This window comes from Anomalospiza imberbis, chromosome 11 (genome assembly GCF_031753505.1).
Source record: "Anomalospiza imberbis isolate Cuckoo-Finch-1a 21T00152 chromosome 11, ASM3175350v1, whole genome shotgun sequence".
Taxonomy (NCBI): Eukaryota; Metazoa; Chordata; class Aves; order Passeriformes; family Viduidae; genus Anomalospiza; species Anomalospiza imberbis.
In genome coordinates, this window is record NC_089691.1 from 4,231,622 (window position 1) to 4,246,652 (window position 15,031).

Sequence of the window (15,031 nt, forward strand, 5' to 3'; positions counted from 1 at the left end):
TTTTTAAACACCAAGGTCACCACAGGGAATCTGGAAATTCAGTTGGGTTTTAAGGAAGGAGTAGATATTGGGATAAAGAGCAATGTGAATATGTGGCAATAATAAATAAATATTATAATAATAATAAATAATAACTATCATATAAATATAAATAACTAATAAATATTCTAATTAATTAGGATTGCGGGTATTTTATCTTAGATAAATTCTGTTGAAGAGGAATAGCAAGAGGAAAAGTTAATTTCATACAGAGAGCGAGAGCACAAGGAAAGAACTTTGAATTATGACAACCTAAATGCATTTGATCCTGTAATTTAAATGTATGGCAAAACAATAATCTGTTCAGGTACTGAATGCAATTCCATGTATTGGTGATTAATTGAGTATTTTAATAACCAGTCATGAGAATTTTCAAATTCATTGTCACAGCTTGAGCAAGGACAATTTCTCCCAGCCCATGTGCCCTTTACAAGCTGAGAGTTTCTAACCAGTGAGAGCTGAATGACCAAATGAATGAACAGGAATGGGAGAAGGGAAGGGATGAGCAGGGGAAAGCAAAACCAAAACATCTGGAAATGTGGATTAGGGAAAACTTGGCTCTGCTATAAACTCACTCGTCCAGCAGAACTGAGGGAGGGAGGGAGGTGAGCAGAGCAAACAGCCAATTTCCAGCACCCAGTTTCCAGTGCCTTGTGCCTTTTTGGTGGAACCATCATTTGCATTTAATCATGCTCTTCATAAAAGGCTCTTGGAAGGCTGCAGAAATAGGAGAATGTAATCCCATTATTCCAACACAAAGAAATAGGAGAATGTAATTCCCTTTATTCCAACACAAAGAAATTCCAAAAGCAAGGTCGTCTCTCAAAGGCTGAGCCACAAGAGAATTGCAAGTCCCAGTCATCTGATTTTTAAATGGAAGGAAAATTTCTCCAAGTGAAAAAGGCATAAACAAAACACATATTTATCCCACCAAAGTATTGGAGAGGGGATTTTTAAACAATGCCTGCCTTAGCTACAAGGATACTTTATGCAGAAATCAGGCAGGTACCTTTGAGAAAATGTGTTTGAATAATGGCAAGTATTTTACTTTTTGGCAACCTCTTGAGCTGCACAATCATTCTGTGATGAATTCTTGATGTAAAAGCCTAAATTTTCCATTATCTTTCAACTTTTTCTTTAAGAGGACTCTAGAAAAATAGGAGGTGAACAGGAAGAGAATTTCCCAGGTGACAATTCCTGGTGGACTGTGGCTCTCCCACCCTCTGGGGATGGTTTTGAAGGGTGGTTGTTAATGGCTGGTGGGAAGGGGAACTGGAAAATGTCACCATGATCATGGAATGCAGCTCTTCTGGTCACAGAGCTTTGCTGGAGCTGCACTCCACTGAATACTTTGATTCACTTGGAAAAGCCTCAGAATTCCTGGTTTTGTGGAGGTATTTACACCACTTCACAGCTTAAGCTGGAAATTTATCAGCAGAGTATCACCATTTTTGTCATATTAATTTAATGTCACAACTTTTGCCTATTTGAAATGAAGGGTGACAGATTAAAGTCAGGAATCAATTCCTCAGAAAAATCAACAGCTTGAGACAGCTCTTGTAAAAAGGAACAGCAAGTAAAAATGTCATGACTCACCACAGCACATTAGTTCCCCAAAACATCATTGCTGTCACATGCAGATACTTCACTGCTCATGTGGAAACAATACAAGAGTAAATAAACAGAGGAATTGTGAGCAGAACATGCCTAATCACTGTTTAATGCCTTTCACTGCCCCTTCCAAGCCTCCACAGTAATTTCACCCTAAATGTTCTATTTTGGTTTCAACACAAAGGGCCAGATTAGAAGTTTTTAATTAAAAAAGACAATGACATGAAAACTTCATATACTTGGATTTTTCTTCTTCACCCTTTCCAAAAGGCTTCAGTAATGGTTGATTCAAGCAAAAGCAAGTTCTGAAATACTCTTCTTAAATCAAAATTTGAGCCTTTAAATAATTCTTGAAGTCTGCTCTATTTTGTTTTAACATGGTTAAGTGACTGCACACTGACCTCAAAATGTGCAGCAGTATTAGTGGGGACGGCTGACAAAGAGAATTGTAAAAGGCAGTAACTGTGCATCAGTTTAATTTGAGTTTGGACAGAAAAAAACCTTATTCCATCTGAATACATTAAAAGAATCTACACAGACAGCTCCTGTGCACTGGAATATAAACAGAAATATTTTTTGAGAGGGTATTAAAGATGACTGAATATTTATAATTTTAACTATCTGATCAGAGCTGTTTCTAATCAATTTATTTTCCATTTACAGACATACAGAACTTCTGCTGGTCCTACAGTCACGGGTTTTTACCCTGAGTTTTCAGGCAATGTTTCAGACAAAACTGAGGAAGCTGTCCTCATTATGCAGAACAATTTTATGTCTTGCACAGGAAAATGCTCCTGGATTACTGCAGACAGGCAGAGGTGAACACACACTTTTATACATGTGCAGATTAAGCTGCTTCTTGCCCAAAATGAAATTAGTTGTGTGTGTTAACGAGATTAGCAGCACAGCACTCCAGCCCTGGTGCAGCAGAGATGGGGACTTTGATACTTTACAACAGCTGCTTTTGCTGATTAACATCATTAACTCTGATTTATGTATGACACATAATCCTATTTTCCAACATGAAAGTTATTTGCTGAAGTCCTCGAAGTGAAAATATTCTGTTCTCATCTTGAGGAGTCCAGTGTCTAGATCAAAAGAATTTCATTCATCTATCAATTGTCTAGATCTAAGGAATTTCAGTAATCTATCAAAAACCTACTCTAAAACACAGACTAATTAAAGAAATGCAAAAGTGACTTTTAGAACTATAGTTCATGCCTCAAAAATAAATGTTTTCTTGATACCGATTTGGTTTGCTTCCTTTCAAACACACAGTTGAAAATTCCCAAACTGAAACAATCCTCGAAATGAAGCAAAGTGCTTTAAGCCTTACACTGGTGTTTGGTAAGGAGTTACACGCACAAAGTCTCCATCCCATCCTGACAGACAGACAGACGGAGCAGTTTGCCATGTGTTTTTCAGAAGGCTGAAACCACTACTGGAATTCTGTTCCCCGGACAGCATCACAAATTCACTGGTCTGGATCACCCAGCCAAGAAGTGACTGACAAACACTCAGGGAAGGCCTCCACCAGCCCAGAGACCAGCCAGCAAACGAGAAAATCGAGATTTAATTCTGTTGTTACCACATGAAGGCACACAGAGCCTGGATTTCAGGAGAACAGCACCTGGTGTGTTTATTCTATGGGCAAAGCTTGCTGAGAGCTGTTCCTGAAACACAGGGACATAACCACCGAGGGATTTGGGTAGTAACAGTCACACTCTGCCATCTCCTTTCACTGTGCAGGTGTATTTTACTCTAAAGGCCACTTAGGAGCTGATTTGTCATCAGTGCACAGCCCAACAGCCAAGGATCTGGGAGCTGAAAAAGACATTTATAATGGGTCATAATATTCAGGGGGAGAAAAAAAGAAAACAAGGAAACTCACCAAGCAATACCCCCAAAGCTCCATTAGCTGCCTGATTTTTTGGAACGGCCTTCTAGCAAATAAAAGAATAAAACAACTGCAAAACTAAACAGAAAAGCACTGCTATAAGACCCTCACCAAGGCAGGGGAAGTGATTGGAGTAGGAATAATGTACACAATAATGCACGTGAATTATACGTTCTGTTAGTGTCTCTCTTGGCTCCTCCCATGTGTCACTATTGCCAAGGCAGTTGTCTTACCCTCGTGTACATTGAATTACTGCTGGTTCACAGCAGACATTTCTTCCTCAGCAAGAAAATTAATCAGCACAAAAATCCTAGAACATGGGTCCAACTGAAAGAATTTAGAACAGCCTGACACAAATGTTGAATCTCTACATCCCATAACTTCTGCATTGGAACCCACACAATGAGACTGTCTTCAAAACACCTGAGTGACTTTCCACTGGCACCAGGGAGGAGCTTCCTTTTATTCCAGTGCAAGAAAGCTGCAGCCATGGACTACTTTCTATCTGGACAACATCCACCAGTGAAAAACCCTACAAATTCTTCTCCCAGAAAACCCTTCTACATAGAGATGTACATGACTACACACGCACAAACACATTTCAAAAGTTCCATCACAAACACTCCTGTCATTTATGATATATATTGTATGGAACAGCCACACAAAAAACCAAAACTATGCTAAAGGTTTTATTCTAATTCTTATTACCCTTTCTTTGTTAGTAAATTTTTCTTTATACTCTTTTAAAGTTTTAAGCCTACTTTACCTTTCTTCTAATCCTGTCTCACAACAAGAATTAAGGACATTAGTAATTAACCAACACCAAACCCACCACACTTTACTACGTTAACCAAGAAATCTCAAAATTAACACAATCTCAAATTAACAAACCAAAACCACTACACAAAATTACTGTTTCTACCCAGGTTCAAACTAAAACCCCCACACTGGACAACATCCACCAGTGAAAATTCCTGCAAATTCTTCTCGGAAAATCCCTTCTACATGCAGATATACATGACTACAAACACAAAAACACATTTCAAAAGGCCTGTCACAAACACTCCTGTCATTTATTGATATATATTGTATGGAACAGCCACACAAGACTCAGGAAAATTCCCTTTGGTTATCTGTTAAAAATGAAGGCTTCATAAAGAATTTTTCCTCATTAAAAGTATCCCTAGGATTTTTATTTACCTTGATATCAAAATTTAAGTACTATACAAATCTTGCCTTGGTTTGATTCTTTTTAAACACCAAGGTCACCACAGGGAATCTGGAAAGTCAATTGGGCTTTAAGGAAGGAGTAGGTAGCAACATGAATGTGTGGTAATAGTAGATTCTTACAAATGAATATTCTAATGAATTTGGAGCTGGTATTTTATCTTGGATAAATTCTGTTGAAGAGGAACAGCAAGATGAAAAGTTAATTTCATCTTACAGAGAGCAAAAGCACAAGGAAAGAACTTTCAATTACATATATATTATATACATATATATATATATAAAATTTTATTTATATAAATATGTTATTAGTAGATGGCTGAGACAACAACTCTTGAGTAAAACAAGTTCTGCACTCACAGCACATGAAGAAACCATATTGCAACACAGTGGAATTGGATATATTTATCATATTTTATGAATAAACCTTTTTATCATACTTTCAGAATCACAAAATTGATATGCTGGCTTTTCTAATATTAATTTAGAAACCTTTAGCATCTTTTAAGACCTTCTCAATGCTGAAGTGTGTGTATGCATAGAAAGCTTTCATTGGAAATGATCTTCAGTGCAAAAAAAGCCACTGAAACAAAGAGATTGTGAAATAATACTGAATCCTTCTCTCTGGAACCATCCTGGTCTCCCTGAGCAAATGTGAGACTTAAGAGACTGTGACTGATCTCATATTGGAGTTTAATCCTCTAAATCTGGGCTGTTTCAGTGGAATCATAATCAGTTTTATTAGTAGGAAATCGGAAGGAATACAGAAGAACGAGGTCAAACAGAACAAGCGTGAGGTCAGGCACGGAGCTGTGCACACACAGAGCTGCAGCAGCCCCGGAATTCAATGAATGCCAGCTCCACCTGCATGCCCGGAGTGAGCAGCGTGCCCTGGCAGCAGCGATGGACGGCCAGGATGGCAGCAGGAGCCCCACAGCCCTCCGTGTCCCCTGGCAGCGCTGGAGCTGAGCTGCGGCTGTCAGGGCCCTGCACTGCCGCCACCTCTGGGGCTGCAGGAGCCCGGGATTTGACACTCTGCGCCCTCTGAATTAAACACTTCTACCACTTCAGCTCGAAAAGTATAAAGAAGGATTGGACCTCAGCCACCTGACGCTTTAGGATTTTGGGGTTTATATTTTCCATCTATCTGCAGTCCTGCAGTTCTTTAGTGTGTAACTCCAAACTCCACACCCAGGGCCAGCTGCAGCTTTCCCATTTGGGGCAGACACAACAATTCCTCTCCAGGCCTGGCAGTCAAGGACACCTCACTGCCTCAGGGCCCAGAGATGGGAACAAAAGGGACTTGGGGGAGCAAACCCGGGGTAAATGACTTCATCACCTGGAGCTGGAACTGGAAGATTAACCCCAAAATGCGAATGGACCAAACTTATAAAAGTGTAAAACCCCTGACCCATGGTCCATTTTTGGGGGGTTTCATCTGCCCTAAATGAGCCTGAAGGCCCTTCAATAACTAGAACCGCTTTTTATTCTCTTAATTCAGCCTGGCCTCTGGTTTTAGGCAGTCCCAAAAGGCATCACACCACCTGTTTGTTGGGAATCTGTGTATTCATATTTGTGTGGCAGCCAGGGAGACACAACCTGAGGGGACAGTGAGGGTGGAAAAAAGGACAAAATCTTTGCACTTTTTGCCCAAAGCTGAAGCAGCCTGCAGCTGTCCTTGCCAGCCGAGAGCGCTGAGCTCTCTGAGTGTGGCTGGGCACAGATAAAGCTGTTTAATTAGCAGAAGCAGCAGTGCAGCCAAGCAAGGAGTTTTCACTGCAGACCCAGGGCTGAGGCTGCCCTCCCACCCACGGTGGCTGTGAAGTTTTATCACCTCACTGCACATTTTTGGCACTCCACAAGGTAAGCTGGCTCCTCTTTGGTAGCAATGTCATTACTGCAGGTAACATTTTACTTCATAATCCATGGCTTTGCTTTTTGTCGTCTACAACCTTGCTTTGTCTGTCAATTTGCTCTTTTCCTTCTTGACAATTTTTGCACCTGCCTGTAATTACCCTTTGCTGCTGTGTTCAGCCAAGCAGGTCCAAATTCCTTCTCTGGAGGTTCTCTGTCCAAACCTGGCCGCCTGCATTTGTTATTCCCTTCTGCAAACACAAGTTTATACTTAAACACGGATTTTCACTGAAGTCTTATCACATCTTTAAATGCAGATTGCAGTGTACCTTCTTTATAAATGTATAAACCCCCCAAACATCAATTATTTCAGTGGTATTAAAACAGATTTCTGTAGTTTAAAGCATTCCTAATGGGATATAATGATGTGATATTGGATATGATATTTCTGTGGGTCACTCACACGGTGCTATTAAGAACTGGGTACTAAAACTGCATAAAATGAAGTCCCTACTTTTAGAAAATCCTGTGGGGATATTTAGCATCAACCTTTTGGGGAAACATGCTTCCAGCAAAAATGGCTTTTCCAGTGTCCTGCAGTGTTTGCACAATGGCAAACTCCATCCACATCAAACAGGAAGTCCTCTACACACATTTTTGCAATATGAAGAATGAAATATCTAATGTTACAGTTTTTAACACCCTTTTGTTCCATGCCTTTCCTGTTTCAACAGGTTACCATTTACTGGCAAGCCATTATCTAATTCTGAATAGGTTGCAAGTAGAATTTCTTATTTTTATGTGGTTCCATAGTCTACCAAGCAATTTGTTATTCCTTTTATGTCTCACTTCACTCTCATTACTTTGAAATGTACCTCCCTGAAATTCATTATTTCCTTGCCAGTTTTTCCATTTCCTTTCTCTGAAGGCAAACTTTGGAAGAAAACGTTGGCAAACTTTTTTCTCTAATGTTACCCATTCAACCAAACGTGTTACCATAACGTTCACTGGGCTTCAGAGGCATTTCTATTGTCTCTTAAAGATAGGGAAAAAAGAAAAAAAATCACTTGGATCCTGAGCACAGGGGACTGGGATGGGATGGGATGGGATGGGATGGGATGGGATGGGATGGGATGGGATGGGGGTGACACCAGAATCTGTCCAAATTTGTGGCCATCATCTCATTTACACTCAGCTGCCTAAAATAACATTAGAGCCTGCAAGAGCTTGTTCAGATAGAGCAACACACAGAGCATGGAGGAGAAAGTGTTTTCCACTGAGAGATCTGGGTCTCATTTTCTATCTTGTCAAAAAGGTAATCTCTCTCACATACTGTGTTTGGCTATTTATACCAACATAGCCAAGTATTACACACAACAGAACTGCAGATAAACAGAAAAAAAAAATAGCAATTTTCTTTCTTAGATCATCTTAAAATACCAGCACAGACATTGTCTGGTGCTGCACCAGCTGGCTGTTGGGAGAGCAGACATGGAACACAGTTTGGGTGAGGTTGCTGTACACACAAATTCAGATTTAACACCTTCCATGCTTCAAAATGAAACACACGAAGCACAGTTTGGGTGAGGTTGCTGTACACACAAATTCAGATTTAACATCTTCCATACTTCAGTTAGCTCAGCTGCACTCCCTGCTCCTCCAGCCCTTGCCCAGTGTGGAATTAATATTGGAAAATAGACAAAGAAGCAGTGTCAAGGCCCATGAGCTGTACTTTACCCCTTGAAACACCTCCTGCAGGAGCTGAGGAGGCAGAGCTCAGGATGAAACGGCAGAAACCCTCGTGGTTTCCTGCATGAGCCCTCCCAGCCTGCAGAGATGTGCTGTTTGTGCCTGCATCCCTCCTTTAATTGTGTTTTTTTCTGGATTGCAGAGGCAGACAGTCCTTAATGCAGAGCTGGGAGCTGCAGGCCGTGCTGGGAAGCAGGGCTGATCTAATTACCAATTACCTGCTTGGAAGAAGCACACGCTGGCCTCATGCGAAAGCTGCTTGCCAGCTCCTTTTTGGAGGGCTGGGAACCCACTCCAAAGGCCACAACTCGAGTGAGACTGAAATGGCTCACAAAGATAATTTTGAAATGCAAAATTTTCAAATGAAGCAAAAATTAGAGAGAAACTACAGTAAAACCTTTGTTACTCTTTCTCAGTTTCAGAGGCTTTAAGGAACGTATTGCTTCCTTGAACTATGACTGTGTTAGACCAAAGGCAAGGTTGTTTTCTTTTAATATCAAGAGTTTCTTGTTGCAAAGGGCATTTTAAATGAACAAAGATGATTTAGTATGCGCTTTTTCTTCCCATATAAAAGATACATATTGGTAAGATTATCTTTTACATATTGAGCAGATTATTTTCTTACACTCCACATTTGGTCATTTGGTCAAAGTCTTGAGAGCAGAGATCCCTTAAAAACCTCCTCCTTCCTCTACAGCACTGCTGGATTTGTCTCCAAACACATCCCACCTTCAGTCCCAGTGCCAAGGAATCCCTTCCATCCCCTCCACCAGCTCCACTTTTGTCCCAAACCGGGTTTCCCTCCCCATTTCCCACCTGGCTGTGGATTTTCTGCTGGCAGCAGAGAGCTGTGCCACGCCAGGAGGCTGCAGGGATGTTGTCCTCCTCCAGGGCCATCCCAAAGGACTGGAGAGTGCTCTGGCAGAGCAGTCGCCCTCATTCATGCATTATTAAAATCAAGTGATGCCTTCTAAATTTGGGAAACTCACTCACTGAAGGCTTGCACTGAATGAAATGAAAGCTGCAGCTACTAAATCAACATGCTACAACTAAATAAGTGAGAATTCTAGGCCAATTGGAGTTGGGAACTGCTAATTAGTTATGCACAATTGAGCCATCCCCAGTGAACAGAAAAACTGCAGTGACATTGTCATCGTAGTGGTTTCATGCATGTTTTGTAGTTACAGAAAACAGCACACACAGTTTTAATTGAAACTGGTTTCCACCTTCCAGTGAACAAAATACAACCCCAAAAAAAAATCAAACCCTAAGAAACTCACGCTGCTCGCTTCCTGACATTTTTTGTGTCATCAAGCAGTGCTTTTCTGCACTGTGTTCATATTAAAAATATTTCTGATGAGCAATGTTGTCCCATAAATGACTGGGTAATTTTAAACCAGAAAGTTTGCTCTTCATTTAGCATTTGTCCCAGCCATTTGGGGTTTATCTTTGGAGCCTGTCACAAGCTGAATAACTACTCAGGCAGTAAACATGAAGTGAAATGCGTAATTGTCTGTGAAAAAAAAAAGGTACTGATACTTACAACCAGATTTGTGCTTAAAAAGCCACAAGAACAAAATTCCCCAGCTTCGTTCTTTTTATAATTTCATTGCTGCTGCCAACAAGTCTCGTATTCAAGGTTTAAAGGACAGGACACACTCAGTGATGATTAGTTTTCAATATTGAAGCAGCTTTCTGAATCTTATACATAAGTTTTTAATAAAGATAATAATCTATACACAGCACCTTGGCCCCTTGCCACTGATGTATGGCCTCTCATCAACTGCTTGTTCAGCACTGAATATTCAGGACTTTTTTGTGTACAGAACAAAATGGTTATTTCCAGAGGAAATTAAAAATAAACCTATTTTAACCATTTAAAAATAAACCTATCTAGCTGGGAATTTTGGACACTTCATGCAGAATTAAAAGAGAAGTTCAAGCAAGCTGTCTAGGTTTATTTTAGCTCTGCCAGTAGTCGCTTGGATGACCTTGAACAAATGATTTCACTCCTTAGTTTCCTCCATTTGTAAAATATCAACAAAGATCCTCAAAGCTGTAAAACAGCCATGGAAATCTGTCACATCCAATCACCATTAAACCTCACAAGTGGTTCTTGAGGCTCTGCCCTCCCCAGCAGCTCTGTGGAGCATCAGACACATTCCCACTGCAGCTCAAAACCCATCCACCAGATGTGGGAACTCATCAGAGGGTTCTGCAGCTCAGGATATTGGAAATGTCTGCTCAAATGCAGCTGCAGATGGAAAGCCCATCACATCCAAGTGCATAAAGGCCTGGAAATAAAATCAGCTTTGCCAATGCCTTTATGCAAATTTATACAAATTAACAGCACTGGTCCACTGGAAGGGTTTGCACTCTTCCTTGTGGTGCTGCTCTGGAATGACAGGAAATTTCTAAGGGAATTGGGGGAAATGGTTGCTGGCTATTTGCTTCCACCTGTGGGCTAGAGGGTCATTTATTGCACAAAGGGACCAGGAGAAAGTCTTCCATGAGAACCAGAACCAACCAAGATCCCTTGCCATGGATTTATGAACTACAACCTTTAGCCTATTTTCATTTTGTCCCTTCTCTTGCCACCAAGGCTGGTGGAAAATCTTTGATTCAGCTTTTTTTACAGCCCTGTCTTCAAGAGAAGCACTACCACTAAATGTGGTTGGAAAACTACAAAGCACCTATAGGAAAAGAATTAGCCTTTACAGCTCTAACACACCCTGGACTGAGAAAGGAGGGGGCTATGACACAGCTGCATCTACTCTTTCCTTAAGAAGTAAGGAAAATGGTAAAAAATATACAAATTCATATAGATAAGCCAATTATCCCATATTTTCCCTCTGTCCCATGCCGTAAAAGTAATTGAAATGGAGAATTTCAAGACTTGCAATAATACAAGCCCTTAGGGCAAGAAATGGAGGAGAGATATCACTGAGATCAAGATTATAAAATGCCAGCAACAGCTGGGATTTGGTTCTAGGTAGAATATCCCGAGTGATTCCACGAGCAACAACAACAATGTTGGGTTACTAAATCTTGGACTTGAAGTATGAGTCAATCTTCCACAGAAATAAAATATATTGCAAACAAAACATCCCTTTATGCCAGGGGTAAGAGAAAGGGTCCCTTTGTGCCAGGGTTTCTGTCTTTGCTGACAGTAAAAGGTTTATGTTTCCTCTGGCCCTTGCTGAAGAGAGGATACTGAACCAGTAAGATTTCAGTGTGATCCAGACCAGAATCCTTGGATTTCTATTGAACCTGCCACCCCCAGGCAATATGCACTTTTTCAATTTAAGGCAAACAAACACAGCACAGCTCAAAACACCACAAAAACAGAAGCCAAGCACCTGATCCTCCTCTGAGGATCAGAGCCCAGCAGCTGGGAGGCTTTCTGGAGGCTCTCAGAGATGCTGTGGTGCTGCTTTTGCTCTTATTGACAGGGTTTGCTCAGAGCATCACATGACAGAGCCCTGCCAGCCTCCCCTTGCAGCACAGCCCAGGGAGCTGGGGGTGCCCAGCAGCCACTGGCACTCACCTGCTGCCCCTCCCAACCTTTCTTTGCCTTGCCCAAATTACAATCCGTGCTCCATTTTAGCCCACAGAGTCAAATACCCCAGCAGATCAATGCATGGAGATCTGTACTTCCCATGGTATGGAACACACTCTTCTGCATGAATTATCAGAATTCACTCTTATCTCGAGTTGGAAGGGGCTCACAGGGGTCAGATAGATAATTTTTCAGAATATGTTTCAAAATCTGCTACAAAATAACTGATTCCTGGGAAAGGAAAGAGCTCGTGCAACAACAAACTGTTTTTTTCTAGAACTACTACGTATCCATGTCACATCCTATGAGGAGGAGAAAAAAAAGGCAAAAGCAAGCAGGCATGAGTAACCTTGTGTAGGTCTGTGAGGCTCCTACCTGGAGTGCTCCAGGGGAACTCCTCATGCTGGGCTTTCAAAGCTTTGCCCCTACCAACAGATTGTGCTAATATGGGGTGCATTTAGCAAGTGTGTAAACCACGTATGTAAAACCACGTTCAAAATACTCAGACTGGCTCCAGTAAGCACAGAAAAATCTCCCAGAAAGAACCCTTATGGACAAATACAGTTATTGAATGTATCAGGCAGAGAGCTGTGCACTCCAGAATATGAAATAAATAGATGTTTCTGCAAGGCAGGGAGCAGTGTCCATGGATGCATCTCCATGACGTAGCTACAGAGGCTGCCTCAGTCTGGTTGATACAACCACCGTGTTTTTTCAAAAAGAAAAAAAAAAAAATAAAAAAGAAAATCACCCTCCCCCCCCCCCCCCACACACAATCAACCACAAAAGCAGACAGAAAAAAAAAACCTGGAAAATGTAACAGATAATGTTATCTTAACAGAAATAACGTATCTGCTATAGTTAAAGGCTTCAATTTTCTTTCCAAGTATTTTATTAAAGTACCATTTTTAAAGCAAATTGGATCAGATCACAGCACTGCACGAGCCCATCCAGACATCGAGGCTATAAATTCGAGAATAAAACCCTAAACCCACAATCCATTACCGGATGATCTCAGCGTCATAAAAACAGACTTGTTTTACTCTGCATTATTTTAAGGCGCTGCTAAGACCTTCTGCACTGTAATTGGCACCAGCGAACGAGACGATTGTCAGCTCGATGTGCAAACACACAAGTTAGCGAGGGATTGCTAGGAGGATGTCCTTCCTCCAGAGCACAGCATCCAGCAGTGACAAGCAGGTCTGCAAGAGCCATAACCTCTCCTGCTGGTACCAGCCAGGCACGCTGATGGCCAAGTCCCACGCTTGGAAAATCCCACGTTTTCCATGCTACCAGCGGGAGCCAAACACGCAGCCCAAATAAAACCGGCCGAGTTAATGAACCCCGCGGCAGGAATTCCCGGAGCTAGGGCAGAACCAGGGCTGGTGCCCGGCATCCCGAAGGACCTTCACCCGAATGCCACAGGAGCAGCGGGAGCTGCGTGAAAACAAACCGGCTCGTAAACACGGATTAACACACGCAACGCCACAACCACACGCAGCTCCGCACAGAAATCCGTGCCCAGGGCACCTAAATCCAGCCTGCCCCTACGCACGAGTTCTGTATTTCGCCAGAGAACACAGGATATGCTTGGTCAGGGCGCTGTGTATGTTTTATTTAGTGTTGTGATGGGAAGCAGATTGCACGGCTAGTCAGGCGCTCCAGGGTTCGCTGGGGATGTTTTTTGGGTTTTTTTTGCTCCATCTTCCAGTCCGCGAGGCTGCGCTCTGGCCCCTCAGCGGGGCCGGCTGCGGGGGCTCTGCCCCAGGTGAGCCGCACCTGCCGGGGAGGGACCGCGGGGAGGACGGGGGAAGGACGGGGGGCACGGAGGAGGATGATGATGATGAAGATGATGATGATGATGATGCAGGGGCATGCGGGGGGCACCTACCAGTCCGTGTGCGGCTCGTCGATGACCAGGAGCAGCTTGAACTTTCTGCCGACAGCCGCGGAGACGGCGGCGGACGCGTCCACCAGCCCGGCCGAGGCCGCTGTCTGCTTCACGGCGTTGGAGAGCGAGCTGAAGAAGCTGCTGCCCGCGGACTGCTGCGGCGGCGGCGGCTGCTGCTGCTGGGGGGGCGCGGGCTGCGGCGGCTGCCGGCGCTCCGCGGCCGGCGAGCCCGAGGCGGGGGCCGAGGAGCCCGCGGAAGGCGGCGGCGGCGGAGGCTGCTGCGGCTCCGGCCGCTGCAGGTCGGTCATGTAGCCATTGGGCAGGTTGGCGATGAAGCTGCTGTCCGAAAGCCTGCGCCGCAGAAAGTTCATCATCTGGCCGGGCGGGAGGCTGCGGCGGGGCCGGGAGCGGGTTTGCGATGCGCCGGCGGCAGCGCTCCGCGCTCTGTGCGCCGCGCTCCGCGCTCCGTGCGCCGCGCTCCGCGCTCTGCGCGCCCGCCGCCGCTCTGCGCCCGCCGAGTGCCCCCGCCCGCCGGCAGGGGGCGGCCGCGGGGCGGGCGGGGCGCGGGGACGGGCACGGCGACAGGGAGGGGACAGGGATGGGATGGGGATGGGGATGGGATGGACATGGGATGGGATGGGATGGAGATGGGATGGGGATGGGATGGGATTGGGATGGGGATGGGATGGGATGGACATGGGATGGAGATGGGATGGGATGGGATGGGATGGGATGGGATTGGGATGGGATTGGGATGGGGATGGGATGGGGATGGGATTGGGATGGGGATGGGATGGGGATAAGGATAGGGATAGGGATAGGGATAGGGATAGGGATAGGGATAGGGATAGGGATGGGGACGGGGACAGGGACAGGGACAGGGACAGGGATAGGGATAGGGATAGGAATGGGATGGGGATGGGGACGTGGACAGGGACAGGGACAGGGATAGGGATAGGGATAGGGATAGGGATGGGATGGGGATAAGGATAGGGATAGGGATAGGGATAGGGATAGGGCTAGGGATAGGGATAGGGATGGGGACGGGGACAGGGACAGGGACAGGGACAGGGACAGGGATAGGGATAGGGATAGGGATAGGAATGGGATGGGGATGGGGACGTGGACAGGGATAGGGATGAGGATGGGGACAGGGACAGGGACAGGGACAGGGATAGGGATAGGGATAGGGATAGGGATGGGG

At 44.1% G+C, this 15,031-nt stretch overlaps 1 protein-coding gene and 1 long non-coding RNA gene across 2 annotated transcripts in view; one reads left to right on the forward strand and one right to left on the reverse strand.

Moving 5' to 3' along the window:
* The window catches only part of SYN2 (synapsin II), a 165,850-nt gene extending 151,501 nt beyond the window's left edge, over positions 1-14,349 (reverse strand). The window contains exon 1 of the mRNA XM_068201492.1: positions 13,828-14,349. Coding sequence (XP_068057593.1) covers positions 13,828-14,201 — 374 coding nt within the window. The 5' untranslated portion in view covers positions 14,202-14,349. The remainder of the gene's footprint in view (positions 1-13,827) is intronic.
* On the forward strand, positions 1,416-2,769 carry LOC137480371 (uncharacterized). The gene is made up of 2 exons (XR_011002851.1): positions 1,416-1,478; positions 2,314-2,769. It is a non-coding gene; the product is annotated as an uncharacterized lncRNA (long non-coding RNA).
* Positions 14,350-15,031: the final 682 nt, after the last annotated feature.